We start from the raw sequence: 22,853 nt of genomic DNA on the forward strand, positions 1-22,853 counted from the left end.
ATCCTACTTCATTACAACCTTCTGCAGAATTAAAGCCAATAAAATCCTCTAGCAATCTCTCAAACAAACCCCAGGCCTATCGGCAAGTTTTCCCGAAGTTTTTCTTTTGAAGTCATCGGGGAATAATGAATAACCAGGCATATCAATCCAGGAGATTTTTCCACATTTTCTTTCATAACTCAAAAACCATTAATCCTGTCTCAGAACAACCTTCTACTTAACTAAAGCCAGTGAAATCCCCTACCAATCTCTCTAACAAACTCTAGGACTATCAGCAAGATTTTCCACGGGTTTTCTCTTGCAATCACCGTGCGACAATGAATTAAACAAGCAAATCAATTCTGAAGATTTTTCCACATTTTCCTTCATAACTCAACAACTATTGATCCTGCCCCAAAACAACCTTCTACCAATCTAAAGTTAATAAAATTCTCTACCAATCTTTCCCACAATTCCTCGTTCTATCGGCACGTCTTCTCCAGGTTTCTCACCCCTGTCTTCCGTTATGCTAATATTTTTCTCTCGCGATCATCGGGCAACAATGAATGAACAGGAGAAGAAGATATGGAAGGAAAAACCATTAAATTATATTATTATATTCAAATTCCAACAATTCACATGTTGTTGTTGTTCGTCCGTCTGTTCATCCGTCCTCTACAAACTCATGGACATGCGATATTAATTCATTCATGGCATTATTTTCACATGGAACGAGACACGAACGACGAGAGATGAATTATAGATTATCTTATAGAAAAATATAATATAATATAATATATTAAATTAAATTTTTCTGGACCTGACCTTTTCCACAAACAATAAATTCAAGAGGAGGCACAAAAACCCTCACACGGTTCAGAATGACTTGAACCCTCTAGAAAGCATAAAATTAGATAATCGTATTTTCGGGTGAAAACTTAAACTTCTTTGTTTTTTATTTATTTTTTTGTTGTATTTTTTTTTTTTTTTTTTTTTTTTCTTCATGAAGCTGATAATTATTTCTCCTTATTTTTATCCTTCGGCAAAGACATCAAACGCCTTTCGCCTTTTGAAAACAATTAAAATAATGAAAATAATTCGTATCAATTAATTTTAGGATGTCATAAAAGCGAAACCGCCATTTATTGGCGATTAAAAAACGCTAAAATCGTTTTTAAAACCGCCAACAGATAAAGATAAGAGTTTCCCCTCATAAGAATCCGATGGGAAACCAAGGAATTATTTGTTAAACATTTTTTTGAAGAATCGACAATTTTTATTTATTAGTTGTAATTTTTTTTCATCCAAAGATCTAATTTATTCATATAATTCATTTATCAAGCAGTTAATAAATTTGTTTAAATATTCATTCAATCATAGACCTATTAATTAATTCATTCATTTGATCACCGTCTAATAAATTTATTTACTCATTTATTCATTTTTTGATTCAATCCTTTATTTATCCGACTTAATGATTTATTCATTCATACACTAATTAATTTATTCATCTTATTATTCATTCATTCATTGACTAATTAATTTATTTATTAATACATTAATTTATTCATGCATCGACTAATTATTTTATTCATTCAATCTATCATTCATTCGTACACTAATTAATTTATTCATTTATACACCTATTTATTTATTTATCGAGCTCAGTCATTCATTTATCGACTAATTTATTTATTCATTCATTTAATCATTCATTCATTCATTCATTGAATAAATTCTTTATTCAATCATTTAATCATTCATTAATTTGTCGATTAATTAATTTAATTATTCAATAATTTATTCATGCATCAATGTCAACTAATTAATTTATTCATTTAATCATTTCATTTATTTATTGACCAGTTAATTTATTCATTTATTTATCGACTAAATAATATATTCATTTATTCATGGCCTGAATAATTTATTTATTCAATCATTTATTTATTTGTTGACCAATTAATTGACTCATTCATTCGTAGACGTATTAATTTATACATTGAATCATTCATTCATTCATCGATTAATTAATTAATTTATTAATTTCTCAGCTAAATAGTTTATTCATTTATTGATAAACTGATACTGAATAATTAACTAATTTATTTAAGTCAATCATTTATTTATCGACCGATCAATTTATTCATTCATTTATTTATCGACCAATTAATTTATTTATTAATTTCGTCATTCATTTATATATCGACTCATTAATTTATTTATTTTTATAAACTGATACTGAATAATTAACTAATTTATTTAAGTCAATCATTTATTTATCGACCGATCAATTTATTCATTCATTTATTTATCGACCAATTAATTTATTTATTAATTTCGTCATTCATTTATATATCGACTCATTAATTTATTTATTTTATTATTCGTTCTATCATAGACTAATTTATTTATTTATAGGTTTATTAATGTATTTATTCATTATCATTTATCATTTATATATTCATAGTGTGATTAATTCAATCATTCATTTATTCATTCTGTCGTTTATTTATTCATTCAATTGGTTAATTTGTTCTTTCATTCATTCATTTGATTCATCAGAAAATTTATACTTTTAGGGGCATATCATTTTTATTCTTTATATACTCTACGCTACTATAGATATTCTATTTATATAGATAATTATATTTTATTTTTATCTTAATCAATCTTAATATTTTTCTAACTGATTTCTTCATTCTTCATTTTTCTTCTAAATTTTATTTTTCTTGAATTTTAATCTTGAATTTTTTTTCTTGAGACTTTACATATGAGACTTTATTTAAACAATATAGTGCTATAGTAAAAGTTGTTAAGGGTATATATGTAAAATAATATACTTTGTATATATATGTATATATATATATATATATAATATATACAAATATAATTTTCCATCTTTATATCCAGAAGACACGAATGTTGATTTCACGGTAGTCGCGCAATATGTAAATTTTTATTGTCGCATTATTACATTTTATTATTATTATTATAACGATATTATAATATTGTAATATTGTTGTTATATAAGGTAGATGTTTGTGAATAAATAAATAATAAATTTATAATATGAACATTGTTTAAACACGCCATTTCTCTATCTTATTAATTATTAATGCACTTACTGAATGCAAATTGATGGATGAAAAACTATGAAGATCGTAATATACATATCTACGATACCTAGGGTAATGCGGGGTACAAAGGTCCAATTTGACTTTGAGCTATTACATAGTGAAAACCAACACAATTATATCACGACAAAATAACTGATATCAAGCAAACAACTATCTGACTATGTTCAGTAAAACTCTCAGCAAATTCATCATTGGTGAAATGTGTTTTTTAAAAATTTGCCACTGGGTTCTTTTTACCCCGTAGGCGGGGTAAAATGGGACGGCCAGGGGCAAACAAGTTCAATGTCTCATTTTTAATTTAAAAAGCGTCTTAAGCGAGAAAGCAGAAACAATATAATTCAAAGTCTATTTCAAGGTCATACGTGAGAAATCGTGTTAAGCATGATCGTCTTAACGGGGTTCTGATGTATATAAATTATTAACTATTTCCTTCTCTTTATATTTATTCTTTTTTACAATCTGTCAGAATTGAATAAAAATCTTACATCTTATTAACGAACAAAGAATTCGTCGAAGAGAAATAATTCTTGAGGAGATCTCTTTTGTTCGAAAAATTATTGAATGCTTGCTCCTGGCGCCAGAAAACATTTATAAATGAAGATATATACATTTATATACATATATATATATATATATATATATATATATAATATATACATGTTCGAATATCTTTTATAATTTTAGCGCCGAGGTATAGAATTAAAATTTGTGTAAAGTCATGACGGTCCCGTATCGAAATAATTTTCACATGAGAATTAAAACAAGAACCTTTTTTGGACAAATAGGAATTCCTGGTATTCAAAGAGAAAAAGGTGCTAAGTAGATAATTTGACAGCGATTTAGCTTCATCTTTAATATACAGAGAGATAGATAAATAGATAAATACGGAAGCTAATTCTTAGAGACTATTAGATAAAATACTATTTGTAATGTTCAGCCTTCAATATCTCAGAAAATTGCGAATTTTTATTAAATTCGCAATTAAATTAAAACTGTATATGGCAAGTTTATGGACAATTTTATAAGTTTCTTCTAAAACAATATTTATGCAAGTGCTTCACTTTAATTGTAATATTTAATTGATTACAAAAGTGCACTATGGAATTGTAGATAAATTTATGAAGTTGTTGTGCTTTCGCATGGATATATATATATATATATATATATATAATATATATAAAAGAGTACAGTATATATAATTCTATACTTGTAATTTAATGATAGATCTTTTTAAGAATCCGAAATACACAACAAAATGATGTCTGTAATTATATAGAAGCATCGAGCAATACCGACGAATGTAATTATATACTGAATCGCCTTTAAGAAAAAGATCTTTATATATATATATATATGTATATATATAATTTCCCAAAGACTGTATTAAATTTGCACTATTATTTCAAAAGTTAATTTCCCAAAGACTGTATTAAATTTGCACTATTATTTCAAAAGTTATGAACAATTGTATGCATAAATGCACTTCTATCCATGCGTACAAGTATATGAATAATGCAAAGTTATATTTGAACCCCTGCGATTTATGTTTTTTAGAGATTTTGAATATTAGGCGATATTTTCGATTTTTCTATTTTCTACTTTTTATAAATATTTTAAAAGTTATCTAAAAGATAATACATAAATGTACTTCTGACCAAGTCAATTTTTTATAGATCGAACAAGGGTTGCTGTAATATATCATTTATATTAATCAACACAAGAGATATTACATATAAATGCACCACAACTGATTTACGATTTGCCAACATTTTTGTCCTTTTTAAGAAATCTCTTCGAGTCCTTTCACGCCTCAACGCCACTCCATCCTCCTCCTGGATTTACCATCATCATCCTTCACCATGTGACAACCTCTTTTATCCTTCTTCGTCCTCCTGGTGCTCCTTGGAGAAGACCAGGAGATGATAAGGGACGAAGAAGGAATCTTTTGAAGTTTTTCTTTCTGCCACTAATTGGCGTCCTCTAATTATAGCCGAAGAGAAAGAGACTAATTGCCAAAGTTTGACGTCCAAAAATATCTCCATTCCTTCACTTGGATGATCTATTTTTAGGTTGGCACCGAAATAGATCATGGAGCGGGATTTAGAGGTCTCCAGAAACAAGCGAAAGCTATTGTTATGGTCAATATATTAAAACAAGTAAACTTTTTGTAGTATTTATAACTTGAACCAATTTATTTAACCCGGTGTACTATTTATAGTGCAACCAACTGAACCAATGGAACAAAATGCATTTATTGACTAAATCTATTGTAACTTTTGAAGAGTTCTTTTAGTATATATGATGTTGTTGACAAATTTTACCAACCTAAAATATTATTTAATACTGCCTCATTTTATAAGCTATAATTTTGCTGATAGCAACGCCCATCGTTAATTGATCCATAAAAGATTCGAGTATTTATTTATTACATCACTTGTAACTTTTGAACCATTTGATTAATATAAATGATAATTGAGACAAATTTGTTGAAAATTAAATTATTTATAACTTTCTCTGACATCACAAGAGCTTTGAACAACTCGGTATACTCAAAAATGACTATAGAAAATTAAAAAAAAGTCAACACATTAAAAATGCATTGTTTATGAAAACTTGCGTTGAATTGCATTAGTACGGAACCTTGGAATATATATATATATATATATACATATATTATATATATATATATATATATATATATACGTGTAGTATATATTGTTATAAATAATATATAATAATATATAAGTGTAGAAATAAAAATTCTGAATGTTCTGAACGTGACGCGTAACTCCGGTACGTGATGAAAACTAAGATTGTAATTATATCAAGAAACCTAAAGAAAAATATAAAAAACATTTTATACAAGATATATATATATATATATATATATATACGTGTGTGTGCGTGTGTGTGTGTGATTTTTTTCTAAACTAATATCTTTTGAGTTATGATTTCTCAGCAGAAACTATTACTTTATTTGCGATTTTAATCTATACCGTACAAGAATGTTATTCTCCAAAATCTAATTCCATTCTTACCTGAATCTTATTGAAAATTACCTGGAAATTATTAAAATCTTATTAGATTCTATAAGGTTTTTAAAAGATTCTTATAAATTCCTACTATATTCACGAAGAAATATCTATTATATTCTTACATTATTTTTATTCTAACCTACTAACTATCTAACTAAATACTTGTTTCCATCAGATTTTTTACCGGAATCATTTCAGATTCTGACTAGATTTTTATTAGGTCTGTCTGTATAAGATTCTTACGAAATTCTTATAAGGTTCATTATTACATTTTAACTAAATTCTCATTAGATTATCTATCAGATTTTTACCAAAATCGTTTCAGATTCTGGCTGAATTCTTATTAGATTTTTATTATATTTTTACCAGAAACAATTTTATTATATTCTTACTTATTACTATCTTGTTATATTATAATTAAATACTTATTAGATTATCATCAAATTTTTCGGGATCGTTTCAGATTCTGACTCAGAACCTTGAAATGATCTTGTTTTCAATGTTAAAATCTTATTACATTCTTATCAGACTCTTATTGCATTCTAACTAAATTTTTATAAGATTCTTACCCTCTATTCATAAGGTTCATAAAACATTTTTATAAGTTTCTCGCCAATATTCTATATTTTCGCCAAAATCTTATTAAATCTTACGAGGTTCTTTTTTGAATTAGAAGACTTTTATTACATTTCTAACTAAATTTTCATTAGATTTCTATTAGTTTTTACAAGAATTATTTCAGATTCTGACTAGATTAGGTTAGTAGTAGTTTTTCATAAGATTCTTGCCAAATTCTCATAAAAGGTTCATAGAAGATTCTTATTAATACTATATTCTAGCCAAAATCTTATTAGGTTCTTACTTGAATCTTATTTGAATGTTACCAGACTCTTATTACATTATTACATATTTTTCGATTTTTACCGGAATCTTTTCCGTACTAGTTTTTCATAAGGTTCATAAAATATTCTTATTATATTCTTACTATATTTAGAATTTTATTAGATTCTGACTAAAATCTTGTTCGAATGATATTAAAATCTTATTATATTCGTACCAAATTCTGTCTAGATCCTTATTGGGTTCATACTAGTTTTTCATAAGATTCTTACCAAATTCTGATAAGGTTCATAAAAGATTCTTATAAGATTCCTACTACATTCATCTCTAATATTTGATTAAACTCTTTCCAGAATCTTTTTAGATTCTTACCTTATTATTATTAGATTTTTGTTCAAAGCTTTTTATGATTAATAAAAGAAATGATTTTTTATTAATATTTGCTCACTCACTTGTGTTTATATATATATATATATATATATATATATATATATATATATATATATATATATATGAGTGAGTTCTTGAGGGCGATACATCAAACAAAGAAAAGCCAAAGATTTATAAAATAATCTTTATTTCCAAACGTTTCGACATTCAATTTAATGTCATCATCAGTGGATCTAAAAACAGTATGAAAATTAGCATATCTAGGTAATTATAATATATGTGGATTGGTAAAGTAACTATACAATAAGAAAAAATTAACAAACAGCAACACTTAACAACAAACCAAATATAAAAGATAGGAAAGGTAGTAGAGACTAGAATTAAATAAATAATTAAAAAGTATAGGCAAAAATATTTAAGTACACTCATATAAACCTCATATATACACACATATACATATATATATATACATATATATATACATGCATATATCCATATACACACACATACAAACATATAATACACATATACATATACAGATACAACAATATATACCTATATATGTACACATATACATGTAAGACTATACACATATAAATATACGTATATACATATATGCAACGTGCATGCATATTTACAACGACGTACATGTACATGTATGAACCATACATATACTCATACCTATCTATGTAACTATAGCTATACACGTATACACATACATATACGCATAAACATGTATATACACATATATACACACATATATATATACATATATATACATACATATATATATACATATATATACACACACAATACATATATATACATAAGTACATAAATGCTCACAAATATATATATATATATATATATATATACATATATACATATATATACATATGCATACATGCATATATACGTATATATAATTACATGTATACACATATACATATGCACATACATACAAACATACATGTAAATAAGTAATATACATATATATACATACATACATACAAAATATATATATATATATATATATATATATATATATATATATACAGGTTCAGGTTGTTAAAAAGGTACAAAAATGCTTTTGTTTTACCTTTTCCTTTCCAATACTGAATGACATACCTTGATCCATTCAGGCTACCATTCATAAGATAACTTTTTCATTTTTATTTCATCTTATTTTTTATTATACGAAGATACATATGAAGTCCTGCCAGGACAGATGTTGGCAACATAAAAGGGCGGACAAAATAATAATAATAAATATAAAAAATAGATTGATTTTATTTATAACTAGAAAAATTCAAAATAAAATTTAAATAGATTTTTGTATCTATTGATAGTATTATTACCTAGAATCTTATGTTTACATTGATAATTTATCTAAGAGATTGCTTAAAATTATAATTATCTGATCGACATTTTCATACCACGAATACCTAGTATACCTACAATTCTATTTTCAAGCAATTCAACATAAATTGACTAACATAATTTTAATATTTTGTTTTTAATAGAAAATTTATGGCAAAAATTACAGAGTATTCTTTGAGAAAATTGTAGGTAGATAAATTATCTAAAACTTTGCTCCAGATTATAAATATCTAAGACCAAATTTTAATAACATGAATTCCTACTAAACTTACAGCTTTATATTAATATTATTATATCATTTATAGGTACAATTTATACAATTCGATTCGTATTGCTAAGGAGTCGTGCTGATTAGTTTTTGGCGGAGGCAGGTCTAGCCGTTCCAAAGATACGGGGCAAAAAGTGCCAAAAAAGGTAACTCAGTTTTTAAGAGAACGGAGCGTCCGATTTTAATAATTCAAAAAACATTGACAAGATGAAGAATTGATCAAATTTTCATGAAGGCAGATCTAGCGGTTTCGGAGATCTTCTAAAAAAAGTAAAAAAAATGCCATTTGGTGGTCAAAAATGATCATATGCGCATGAAATTATCAGATATTTTATAGAGATTTTAACAATAAGTATAAATTTTAATAACATGAATTCCTACTAAACTTACAGCTTTATATTAATATTATTATATCATTTATAGGTACAATTTATACAATTTATCTGGTATTGTTTCTAAATATCAAACCTTTATTATCTTATTAATTATCTAAATCGTATAGATAGTTTTTAATTATGTATAGATGTTTGTTTTCCACGTAAATTTCAATTCACAATTATTTGTTATTTATATAGTTGAAAATATTCTTGAAGTCAAAACTTCAGTATTTTATTTAAACACATTTTTTTAAATAATTTTTATATTTATAAAAGGTTTGTTATCCCTGTTTGAAAAAAGAAATGACAAGTTTTGAAATTGCGTAAGTCACGTATTCGCGTTCGATACAGAAATACAAAGGTTGTAATTTTTAAACAATAATTATATATTGTTATTCGCAGAAAAATTAAGGAAAAAGGACGAAAAAGTACAGGGATAATCTATATCTGATCATATTCCATATATGTAATATATAGGGTGCATTCGACTTGGACGCTTACGCGCTGTGAGCGCGCCGTGAGCGCGCTTTCATCGTTCGACTTGGCGCTGTGAGTGTCGCATAAGCACGCTCGTAGCATCATCGTAGGATGCTCGTAGCACATATTTTGCGCTCAGACGTGCTCACGCCACAGAGGTAGGGCAGCGTGAGCGTGAGCGTCAGTTGTTTTTACTATCTGTCATTTCATTCATTTATTAATTGTCAAATTCTTTATAATTCCGCAAAAATGGCAAGCTGTAGATCACAATTATTTTTTAATATTAATATTGATATTAATTAATTTTAAATTTAGTTAATTTTAAATAATTTTAAATTTTAATTTTAATATTACTATTAATTAAGCATAAGCTAACCTAATTTCATTTATTTATTAATTGTTAAATTCTTTATAATCCCGCAAAAATGCCAAGTTGTATATCACATTTATTTTATAATATTAATATTGATATTAATTAATTTTAAATTTAATTAATTTTAAATAATTTTAAATTTTAATTTTAATATTACTATTAATTAAGCATAAGCTAACCAAATTTCATTTATTTATTAATTGTTAAATTGTTTATAATCCCGCTGAATGATCCAGAAAGTAATAAAATTTACACAAATACCGTTACCGCTAGTTGCCGCCATTTTGATGCTTATTGACGCTCACAGTTTCCAAAACGAACGGAATTTAGTTATCGATTCTGAGCGCTTATTGGTCAAGTCGAACGCTAAAAATTCGTGCTTATAAGCGTGAGCGCTCACAGCGCGTAAGCGTCCAAGCCGAATGCACCCATAGTTGTATAAAAACAGTAGAAGTCCGATAAGACGATAATACACAGTACAATTTCTCGCATAATACGCAGAAATACTCTGCACAGAAATATAATGGTTCTATCCCGCATAATACGCTATTTTGTTTAAGACGTATTTTTGGTTTGATCCCTTGTAAATCGTCTTCATGAGACTTTACTGTACATATATAATCGAATGAATGATTAATTGATAAATAAATGGTATGACTAAATAACTAAATGAATGAATCAATTAATAAATAATTATATAAATAAATCAAAAAGTAAATAAATAAATGCAAAAATAAATAGACAAATAAATGAACAGACAAATGAAATGAATGAACGAAGAAATGAAGTAAATAAATTAACAAGTAAATATATAAAACAAATAAATAAATAATTAAAGAGACCTATGAATAAATAAATAAATAAATGAATGAATAAATAGACAAATAGATAAGAATATAAACACACAAATAGATTAGTAAATAAAAAAGTAAAATAATAAGTAAGTGAATAAATTATTAAATAAATAAAATTGAAAAAATAAATGTTAGATGTCTATAAAAATAAACGATGAATGAATCAATAGTAGAATAAATGCAAAAATAAATGAATATGTTAAAAAAGTAACGAATGAATGATTAAATTTTTAAATGAATATAAAAAATAAATAATAATCCTAAAAATGAATGATAGAAATGATTGAGTTTACAAATTATTTTATATTTATATTATTTTATTATTAAAGAAAATAAGTGAATGAATAACTAAAAGTAGTTATTAAAAAAATTAAATGTGTAAATAAATAAACGAGGAATGGATGAATAGTAGAATAAATGCAAAAAGTAATGAATATGTTAAAAAAGTAACGAATGAACGAATAAATTATAAAATGAATATAAAAAATAAATAATAATCTTAAAAATGAATGATAGAAATGATTGAGTTAACAAATTATTTTATATTTATATTATTTTATCAATAAAGAAAATAAGTGAATGAATAACTAAAAGTAGTTATTAAAAAAAATTAAATGTGTAAACAAATAAACGAGGAATGAATGAATAGTAGAATAAATGCAAAAATAAATGAATATGTTAAAAAAGTAACGAATGAATGATTAAATTTTTAAATGAATATAAAAAATAAATAATAATCCTAAAAATGAATGATAGAAATGATTGAGTTTACAAATTATTTTATATTTATATTATTTTATTATTAAAGAAAATAAGTGAATGAATAACTAAAAGTAGTTATTAAAAAAATTAAATGTGTAAATAAATAAACGAGGAATGGATGAATAGTAGAATAAATGCAAAAAGTAATGAATATGTTAAAAAAGTAACGAATGAACGAATAAATTATAAAATGAATATAAAAAATAAATAATAATCTTAAAAATGAATGATAGAAATGATTGAGTTAACAAATTATTTTATATTTATATTATTTTATCAATAAAGAAAATAAGTGAATGAATAACTAAAAGTAGTTATTAAAAAAAATTAAATGTGTAAACAAATAAACGAGGAATGAATGAATAGTAGAATAAATGCAAAAAGTAATGAATATGTTAAAAAAGTAACGAATGAACGAATAAATTATAAAATGAATATAAAAAATAAATAATAATCCTAAAAATGAATAATAGAAATGATTGAGTTAACAAATTATTTTATATTTATATTATTTTATCAATAAAGAAAATAAGTGAATGAATAACTAAAAGTAGTTATTAAAAAAAAATTAAATGTGTAAACAAATAAACGAGGAATGAATGAATAGTAGAATAAATGCAAAAATAAATGAATATATTAAAAAAGTAACGAATGAACGAATAAATTATTAAATGAATATAAAAAATAAATAATAATCCTAAAAATGAATGATAGAAATAATTGATTTTTTACTTTTTTATAAATAAATGAATTAATGATTGAATGATTGAATGAGTGAGTGAGTAAGACAAAGAATAGGTGAGTGAACGAATGACTGAGTGATAGAGTGTATAAATGAGGGAGAGAATAAGATAGCGAACGAATGAAGGAGTGAATAAGAGAAAGAATGAATGCGTGAGCGAATGAGCGAGTGAACAAGAGAACGAATGAAGGAGGAAGTGAATAAGAGAATGAATGATAAAATGAATAACATTATAAACAGTAAGGCCATCTAACCAAGTCCCAGTTTTGTTTCATACTTTTAAACGTAGATGGCAAACATGTTTATGTAAAACAAATGTGTTTTTTAATTTATGTACCTATTTAATTTTATTTATTTGATAATTGCCAACTTCTTAATTAACATTAATAGCTTTAAATTAATTTTTGTTATTTTAAAACTGAGGTGTTGCATGGTGTGATGATTAAGACTTCTGTGGATGATGTCGTGAGTTCATGAAAATGACATCATGCAGCAGGTATGTCTATTTGTACCTAAAAATATAGATCAAAAATATGTTTTCAATTAAAAATAGCTTATTTCGAGCACTTCGGTGTGAAATGGCAATGAAAAATCTCTCATACTATTTTCCCCAGAATCGTGTTGGAGTTTAACTCATGGACCTGCCTTAGGGTAGTACGTCCCATTATTTATTATTAATATTCAGAATTTAGTTATAAGTTATTTAAAGAAAATTAAAGATATGCACTTGAGTATTTATACGTATTGTCCAAATACACCATTCATATTAATCGAATGGTTTGGAAGTTTGGAAGAACATAATAATGTTAGACAATATCGTAGGCAATTTAATTTTGTACTTATTCACCAAATATATTATTTATGTTAATCGAATAGGTTATAAGTTACAAGAAATATAATAAATAAATGTATGAATCAAGTCGCAATGGTAAAATATATAGTTTTTGTACTAGAAATACTACAAACGGCTAATATTACCTTCAAATATTATTTTTTACATATGTCAAAAATAACACCATGGTGTGTTATTGAATTATTTTTTTCGTTAATTGTGTGAAAACTACAATTTTTACGCTCGTTTTGAAAACTTTCATTTACAAAATCGCTCCGAGACGTGTTAAAAGTTTATTCTTCGCGACAATCAGACCAAAACGCACTTTTAACATAATTATATACATTTTAAAATAAATAATAATAACAACAAAGGTGGAAATTCACCTGTAGAAAAACGTTTTAATAAACAATATGAATAATCGACAATGGAAAGTGACAGTGAAAAATTGTGAAAGCAACAGTATTTTTTTATGTTTAAGTAATTGTGTTTAAAGTACAATGTATTTGGAATATTTTATAAATAATAAAAATAACTGTAACAAGGATTTAACTGTTATATTTATTATTTATAGACTACCTTGAAGGATAAAAAAAATTATATATTGTATGTGTGGTAGGTACCTATTTAATAATATCCATAGATTCATTTATTATGAATTTATGTATTATATCTCTTGTAATTTTTGAACCATTCGATTAATTTAAATGATGTTCAAGGGAAATTTGTACAAATTTAAATAATCTACAACATTGTCTTACAATAATACTCTAAAACAACTCGGTATACTTTAAAATAGCATTTCGAACTTGCAAAGCGTTAATACATATATTTACTATATCTCCTGTAACTTCTAAACCATTCGATTAATATGAATCGTGTATGAAAAAATTAGTAGAAAATTGAATAATCTATAATAGTGTCCTATATCAGAAAGCCATACAGCAACTCTGTATACTTTAAAAAAAAATTGATGCTTGATACTTAGTGAATTTACTTGCAAATCATTTATTTGCATTTATTTACTATATCTCTTGTAACTTCTGAACCATTCGATTAGTATGTATGAATGATGTATTAGACAAACTTTAATTTAATAAACTAAATATTTACTCTAGATCTGGAAAATTATGGCACTTAGAAAATATTAACATTTTTCACTCACTTCGATCTCGTGAAAAAGTCATGGAAAAGTCCGTGAAAAAGTCATGAAAAAGTCCATGATTTTTCATCAGTTTCAAAAAAAATTTACATTTTCACTCGCTCAAATCCCACTACAAATGACTCTAGATCTACTCGATATACTCTAAAATCTAGTGTAGGTGTATGTAGAAAGAGAGTTCTGCTTCATAGAAAAAAAGAGAAAACTATACCTATATAATAATTGTAAACAAAAAGTTTACTCCCAGTTCACATTCGAGGTTCATTCCTACAACTCTATATATAAATAAATAAATAATTACTATAATTTAAAAAAATAATCACCAATTAAAAATCAGTACATTAAATAATTAATTACAATAATATTATGTTATCATAAGTGACTTAATTTTTTTTTTTTTCTAAAATGTCGCAAGTTTTAAATTTATGTTTGTTATTGTTGTTTTACTTCACTTGTACAGAAGGCATCAGTTTAGGAGGAATTGGAAAATCGAGATTTGGTCGATGTAAGTCCAATTTTGGAATATTTTTATCTTTTTTGGTTTTATATATAGGTGTATTATATATTAGAAGATAATGTAGATAGGACTTTTAGCTATAAAATGCTGTCTTAAAAATCAAAATCCGTTAAGTAGTTCTCGAGATATAATTTTTTTAACAGCGTATGCACTTTTGATGTAGATCAAAATCAATTCATTCCAAGTCCAATTTTGTAATTTTGTAACTTTTTTGGTTTTATATATACATGAAATATGTGTTAGAAAATGTTGTAAATTGGACTTTTAGCTATGAAATGCTTTTTCAAAATTAAAAATCCGTTCAGCGGTTTTCGAGATATGCATTTTTTAACAGAGTGTGCACTTTTGATATTGATCAATTTCAATCCATTTCAAGTCCAATTTTGGAAGTATTGTAACTTTTTGGATTTTATGTATACGTAAAATATATGTTAGAAGATGTTGTAAATTGGACTTTTAGCAATAAAATATTTTTTAAAATTGAAAATCCGTTAAGCAGTTCTCGAGTTATACACTTTTTAAATAGCATGTGCACGTTTCAAAAATTTAAGAAGTAAATCTAAATAAATAATTTTAGAGTAGACAATAGGATTGCTGTCGAGATTTTGTTTTTAAAAATATAAGAAGGTTAAGATATTAAATGTTATGAAATGGACTTTTAGCTACAAAATACTTTTTGAAAAAATAAAATCCTTTAAGTAATTTTTAATAGGCAATGAATATTATTAACAGTGTATTAAAAATAAAACAAATCAAAATCAATTATTCTAAATCGCCTTTATAGAGTAGACTTACTTGTTCTAGAGACGTTTAATATAAGAAATTATTATTATCATTAAAATTTTCAATATTTATATTGTTTATAATTTAGTTATAAACTTATCTCCTGAATACATCATTCATATTAATCGAATGGTTTAAAAGTTACAAAAGATACAATAATTAAATGTACGTAAATTAGTTGCCATTCAACACTGGACTTGGTTAGATTACTTAATTGTCCATTTTCAAATACATTTTTAAAGTATAACGAGTTGTTCTAGAGACTTTTATTGTTAGAAACATTAGTAAACAATTCAATTTTGAACAATTTTTTCTAATACACAATCCATATTGATCGAATGATCTAAAAGTTACAAAAGATATAATAAATAAACTGCATCGACACTAGACTTGAGCGCCTACAGCTATTTAAAATCAATTTTCAAGTATACCGAGTTACTGTAGAGCATCATAACATTATATAACACGACAAATAGTTTAGAAGTTACAACAAATACACTGTTAAACATACTAGTGAACTGCACAACATACCTTGATTATCTTTTATCATCAGTAAAGTGCATCGATACTAGTCCTGAGCGCATCCAGTTATTATTTTTTTGTAAAATCAATTTTCAAGTACACGGAGTTGCTGTAGAGCATCATAACATTAGACAATATTAAAAATAATTTTATTTTAAATAAATTTGCAAAATATTGCATGCATCTACGACAAATAGTTTAGAAGTTACAACAAATATGCTGTTGAACATACTGATGAACTGCACAACACACCAACAGCTTATCTTTTATCATTATCTAAGTATCTTTTTAGTTTTATCTTTATTCACTGTCGTCTCCTGGGACCAAGCTGGAGCTTGTGCAAGTGCAACAGGAGGTGGAACTGAAACTGGAACTTGTCTTCCTGCTGCACCAGATTGTGCACTGAGAGGTGGAACGGCAGCCGGACCTTGCGCTGCAGGATACGGAATCTGTTGCGTATGTGAGTAGAAAATGTTGATAAATAAGGGTCTTAGGGTTTTATAGTCTAAGAGAAAGTTATTAGGAACTTTATTGGCTATCAATTTTTCTAAGAAAGTTCTTTATTTGCACGAATAGTTTAGAAGTTATGATTAAAATTATAAAAAAAAAGTACCATCCCGATTGTGTTCATTTTAGTGGCTCGTATACTTGTTACTCCAGTTGTAACCTTTAAATGACCAAAATATTGTTTTTCTAGTTATGGCAACATGTGGCGCAAGTGTTTTACAAAATGGCACGTATTTTGTAAATCCAAATCATCCAAATCCAACAGACAGTACTGGAAGTTGCCAAATTACAGTTCCAAAACTAGGACCTGATGTGTGCCAAATTAGGTAAATAAAATTAAATTAATTAATTATTAGGTTAATTATGTTATTTATTTTAGCCAGTAGCACTATTTGTAGTACAGAGATTTGTGATATTCTCCCAATCATTACAAATTGAATGTTTTTTGGATAATTCAAATCGGATACTCCGTTTTCTCAAAAACTTGATTTCTATTTTCTGCACTCTTTGCACTGTATCTCCGAAACTGTTGGACCCACCTTTGTGATCTTGAAAACTCATTTGTGTATTAATTTATTTTATTGAAGCAAAACTTCTAATGCGACATCCAAAAGGGATGCGTTAAGCATTCAACATTCTCGAGTAGGGGGGAGGTAATAGAATAAGACAAAGCGAAAATTGTTTTATTTTTTTTACTAAATTGTCTGTAAATATTTTGTATATTGTTTGAAAATGTTTATGTACATTGTCTTTAGATATTCTATTTTGTCTGAAAATGTTACAAGTCTGAAAATATTTTGTAGTTTGTCTGAAAACGTTGGATATAGTCTGAAAACCTTTCAACAAATGGTAGTCTAAAGACAGGTCCATGGTGTGAAAGCCACCGCAAATAGATGATTCCCTTACTTTTACCCTTCATTGTCTTTCATTTCCATTACAACTATCCTCCCCCTTTTTACACATTTTTTGTGTATTTTCCTTACCAAACTTTTGCTTCCATACTTCCTGATCCTGCTTGAGAAAATTCCCTGTTTTCCCTTCTCAAGTAAGTCGTCAATCATCTGCATTCTTCTTCTTCATATTCCTGTCATTCCTTTCTATTGCATTCTCGATGATGTCATGCAGGAGGCACTCTTTTTGCAGAACTGGTCCAGAATATTAATTATAATAATATTTTATCCTTTTAGGTTGGATTTTGAGACTTTTTCAATAGCAGGACCAGATCCTGCAAGTCACGTTTGTACTGCCGACAGATTTCTGGTTAGTGGTGGTACTCCTGCACCAGTCATTTGTGGAAACAGTAATGGCGACCATAGTAAGAAAATTTTAACTAACTTTAAAGTATCGTGGATCACAAGTAATGTTGTAATATAGTAGTTAAGTAAGTAATAAGTAATAAAGACATGACATCATGTAGAAGGATCTCTTTTTGGAGAATGGCTTGGATCCAATGTCTTTTTTTTTTAATTATTGTGTTCAGTGAGAAGAGAGTTCTTTGCATATTTTTATCAGGACTTCTTCATTTGTTACTTGTCCACTTTATTTTCTCCATTTGCCTCTAGCACCACATTTCAAAACTTTCCAGATAGTTTTTGTCAGCTTCTTTCAGAGTCCATATCTCTGATCCACAAAGAGCTATGCTACCTCTTCCTCTATATAAAAAATCAATGTACTTTATCATCTCATATTTACAACTGCAAGTTTGAATTGAAAAGAGTTTTCAGAGCATTATGATGTTAAAAATGCCAGAAATTATTTATTTTTGTTTAAGTTTAGCAATTATTTTACTAATATTAAACTTATGGTTCAAAATACATAAGATATATTTAATACATGCAAAAAAAATGCACAATTGGAAATTCTATACAAAAAATAGATACTATTAATATCTATTATATATTTATACTTTTATTTACCCATTTTATTTATATTTTTATCTTTTTTATTTATATATTTATCATTTTTTAGTGTATATCGATACAGGAGTGGGTCCAACAAATCCTGTAACTTTGACTGTGGTTACAAGTGGCCCTTCGACTCCTAGAACTTGGAAGATAAAAGTTACACACATACCTTGCAGTACTATTTATAGAGGTAAATAACAGTTATTTAAAAATTAGAGCTTATTACATATAAAACATTTAACTGTCAAGATCCTGAAATAATAATAATTATTATTGATTATGGATTGCTTATAAATAAATAAAAATGAATAATTATATAAAAATAACTGGAGAAAAATAATATTTTTGTCAGTATTATTTGTCTAATATATACATTATAAGCTTTTAAAATCAAATTAGAGCATCTTCTTGTTAAACTGTCTACTTTACTATTTAAATCAAATTCCTTTTTCCATTAAAACTCTTACAACAATGTCTCAAGATTAATGAAATAAAAATAATATTCTTTACGTGTATGTATATTTTGAAAATTACAATTTATATAACAAGTTTTGCTTACTTTTTTCTCATTGCTTCTTTCTTAAGCTGATCCTGGTTGTCTACAATATTACACCGGAGTCTCTGGTAAAATTAAATCCTTCAACTATGATCCTACGAATGGAAGGCAATTGTCGAATCAAGATTATTCTTTGTGTGTCCGGAGTGAGAGGAATTTCTGCAGTATACAATATACAGCTTGTCCTGATACAGGTATACAATATAATTATTTTAAAATATTTGTGTTAACTTATGCAATATATGAGAAAAGCATTTATTGAAGTTAAATAAAAAAAGTTAAAGTGAAAGAAGGATTTGTTTGAAAATGTTATGTCTGATAATGTTGTAGTCGTCTGAGAGTGTTTGAAGATTGTTTGAAAGTATTGCAAATTGTCTGAGAATGTTGTAGATTGTTTTTAGAGTATTGTAACTTGTGTGAGAGTATTGTAGATTATGTGAGAATGTTGTAGATTGTATGAAAGTGTTGTAGATTGGTTGAAAATGTTGTTCAGTGTTTGGTATTGTTGTGGAGTGTCTGGGAATGTTGTGGTGTGTCTGGGAATGTTGTGGAGTGTCTGGTAATGTTGTGGAGTGTCTGGTAATGTTGTGGAGTATCTGAGAATGTTATGAGATGCCTAAAAATGTTTTGGAGCATCTCATAATATTGAGATTGTCTGACAATGTTGTAGATTGTATAATAATGTTGTAAATTTTGTTTCTTATTAATAGAATATTTGTTAAACTTGTACATAATTAAATAATTTGCAACATTTATTACCATTTACATTGATATTAAATTAATATTTTTAAACATCAGAAAATCATACTGCTAAATACAGTCTGAAAGATACAACATAAAGTCTAAAAATATACTGCCAAATATTTTAGTCATTCATATTTATATTTTGTTTGAGATTTTGTATAGCAATAAAATTCTATTTATAAAATTTTATTTATTTAGTGAACAACCGATCAAGAGCATTCACTCTCTCTGGAAATAGTAATCAAGCGGTTCAAGCCATGGTAGGAGCAGCTGGTTCACCGAACACTTGTTCTTCGGATTGGCTTTCTATAAATTGTGCTGCCAATGCTGATAGGACTCCACCAGCTACCACTTGTGAAGGTAAGAGGAAGGACTTACAAAATTTTCAGTATTAATTATCTACATATTAAGCCATTCAACAAATTTGATCAAAATTTATATATTGATTATTTAGTTAAAACAAAATATTTTGTAAGTATGTTTGGTTTATGACTTTTTACTTCAAGTTTTCTCTTTAAATTTACTTCTAGAACATCAATAAGGAGACTTCTGTCGTCTGCAGTAAACTATCTCAAAAAATAAACTTTTGATATTTACAACAAAATATAACTGCAGTGCTAAAATATTTTTGTTGCTTGCTCAATTTAATATTATATAAATATATATCATTTTTATTTTATTGTTTTATATTTATAATATTAATATATAGTTAATTAATAATATATAGTTGACTTCTTTTATATTATTATAAAATTACATGGTTTGTAAATTATATAGCTTATATATCAAATTTTTGTTGCAGATCGTATTTGCGGAGGGACTTTCAGTGCTGAAATTTCCATGACGCCTGCTACTGTCTTCAGTAAGTCATTTTTATATAAATAATTATAAATATATATATATATATATATATATATATATATATATATATATATTGGGTCGTACTGTTTCTATTTTACATTAAATTCGTTATCAGTGACTAATACAATAAAGTCGAACATTTACATAAATCATTATTTTATCTTATGTAACTTCTTTAACAACTGTTACTAACAATTACATTTTTTTAATATTAATAAAATTAAAATAATTAATGATATAAATAAATACCATAATAAATAAATTAAAGAAATACTTTTCATTTAATTTTTTTTGCTGATGATGATATTAGTGTAATATAGATATGCATTTTGTGGTGGTGCTTGCAATAATATTTTTGGATTATTAACTTTCCAAAGAAAATATTTATGTTTTTGCAAAAAAATCCCATTTGCTTATTAAGTATGTCTCTTCCATATTTCAAGTCATTCTTAATCTTTCTGAATGGCATTGGTTTCTTAATGATTAAGTTGATTATTTACACTTAGGACATTTGCCTTAATGTAAAATCCTACTTGCACTTGGTTTTGTTCTATTGGATTTATTTTCTGATGATGGTTTTAGTGTCACTTGGAAACATATTTTGTGGTTCTGGTTGTAATTATAGTTCTGCACAATTGTATGCTTTAAAAAGCACAATAAGGTTTAGTGTTGGACAAATTGGACTAATGTTTAATAAAATCGTATCATTGGTGATGAATGTATTCTAATATGTAAAAGTTTGGTGGTGATAGCAACGATTTGGGTTTACTATTTGTCATACAACGATGCACAAAAATTGCAGCAGGAGTATATGCACAAATATTACACCATTTTCTTGCACTAATTGCCTAATAACGGTGATAGTTACAGTTCTATCAAACAATAACATATCAAAATGAATCCATTTTCAAGGTAACGTGAGACCATTCCGTCTGGCGTTCCACACGGACGCTACAGAAGCCCCGACTGATACTGACAATCGAGGATTTTGCTTAGACTATGTACAACAGCCTTGTGCGAATAGCGTTTAGTACAAATTTACAACTCTAAAATAATCATTATTATTGTTATTAATATTAATAATGATAATGCTAATATAGAAATAGATTAAGATGAAACGACAAGTACAAATTAAAATATAGTTTATAACGTGCTATGATCTTCGAATTCTTTTTATTGATTTATTTACAAATTGCCTATTGGCAAGATAATAAATAAAGTTACTGGTCCATAACTAATATGGGTTAAAATATAAATTCAAAGAAATCATAGTGCCAGCAGTCCCTCCGAACAAAAGAAGTAAAACTTCTTAATGTTGATATGAATATATGAAGAAGTAGAAATTGATTTTTAGTCAACTGCTTCTGTTTTTCCGACGAAAGTTTCGGTAACCTTACTTACAATTGATTCAATATTTTATTTATCATTTTGAGTAGAAAAATATCCAAATCAAAAACATTTACAATGAGATTATGATACTACACACAATAATTCTCAACATTTTGAGAGCATTTTCAATATATCAGACACTCTACAACATTTTCAGATAATCTACAATTTTCTTGCGATTAGACAATGTACAACCTCATTAGAAATTCTACCACATTTTGAGGAAATCTATGATATTTTCATACTATCAACTACAACTACAACATTCTCAGACAATTTGAAAAATTTTCAGACATTTACTACATTTTAAGACAAGCTACAACATCAAAGTTTCACTTCAAAAACATTGCAATTTGTTTCTAAATATAATTTATTTCCAACTCTTCATTATACATTTGATTTAATTAACTATTAAAAAATGACAAACGTACATATTATTTTTTGCTAATATTATTATAA

The 22,853-nt window shown here is 26.3% G+C and overlaps 1 protein-coding gene across 1 annotated transcript; it reads left to right on the plus strand.

The window, feature by feature from the left end:
- The first annotated feature begins 5,207 nt into the window (after positions 1-5,207).
- LOC113363056 lies at positions 5,208-22,050 on the plus strand. Its single transcript, XM_026605544.1, has 10 exons — positions 5,208-5,257; positions 9,156-9,178; positions 16,726-16,893; positions 17,131-17,266; positions 18,128-18,255; positions 18,909-19,034; positions 19,430-19,594; positions 20,343-20,504; positions 20,947-21,006; positions 21,918-22,050. The coding sequence occupies exons 1-10, from the start codon at positions 5,208-5,210 to the stop codon at positions 22,034-22,036; spliced, it is 1,137 nt and encodes a 378-aa protein (XP_026461329.1). The 3' UTR covers positions 22,037-22,050.
- The last annotated feature ends 803 nt before the right edge of the window (positions 22,051-22,853 follow it).

Source organism: Ctenocephalides felis, unplaced genomic scaffold (assembly GCF_003426905.1).
Source record: "Ctenocephalides felis isolate EL2017-DRISC unplaced genomic scaffold, ASM342690v1 CF-g0.4_SCAFFOLD_00845, whole genome shotgun sequence".
Taxonomy (NCBI): Eukaryota; Metazoa; Arthropoda; class Insecta; order Siphonaptera; family Pulicidae; genus Ctenocephalides; species Ctenocephalides felis.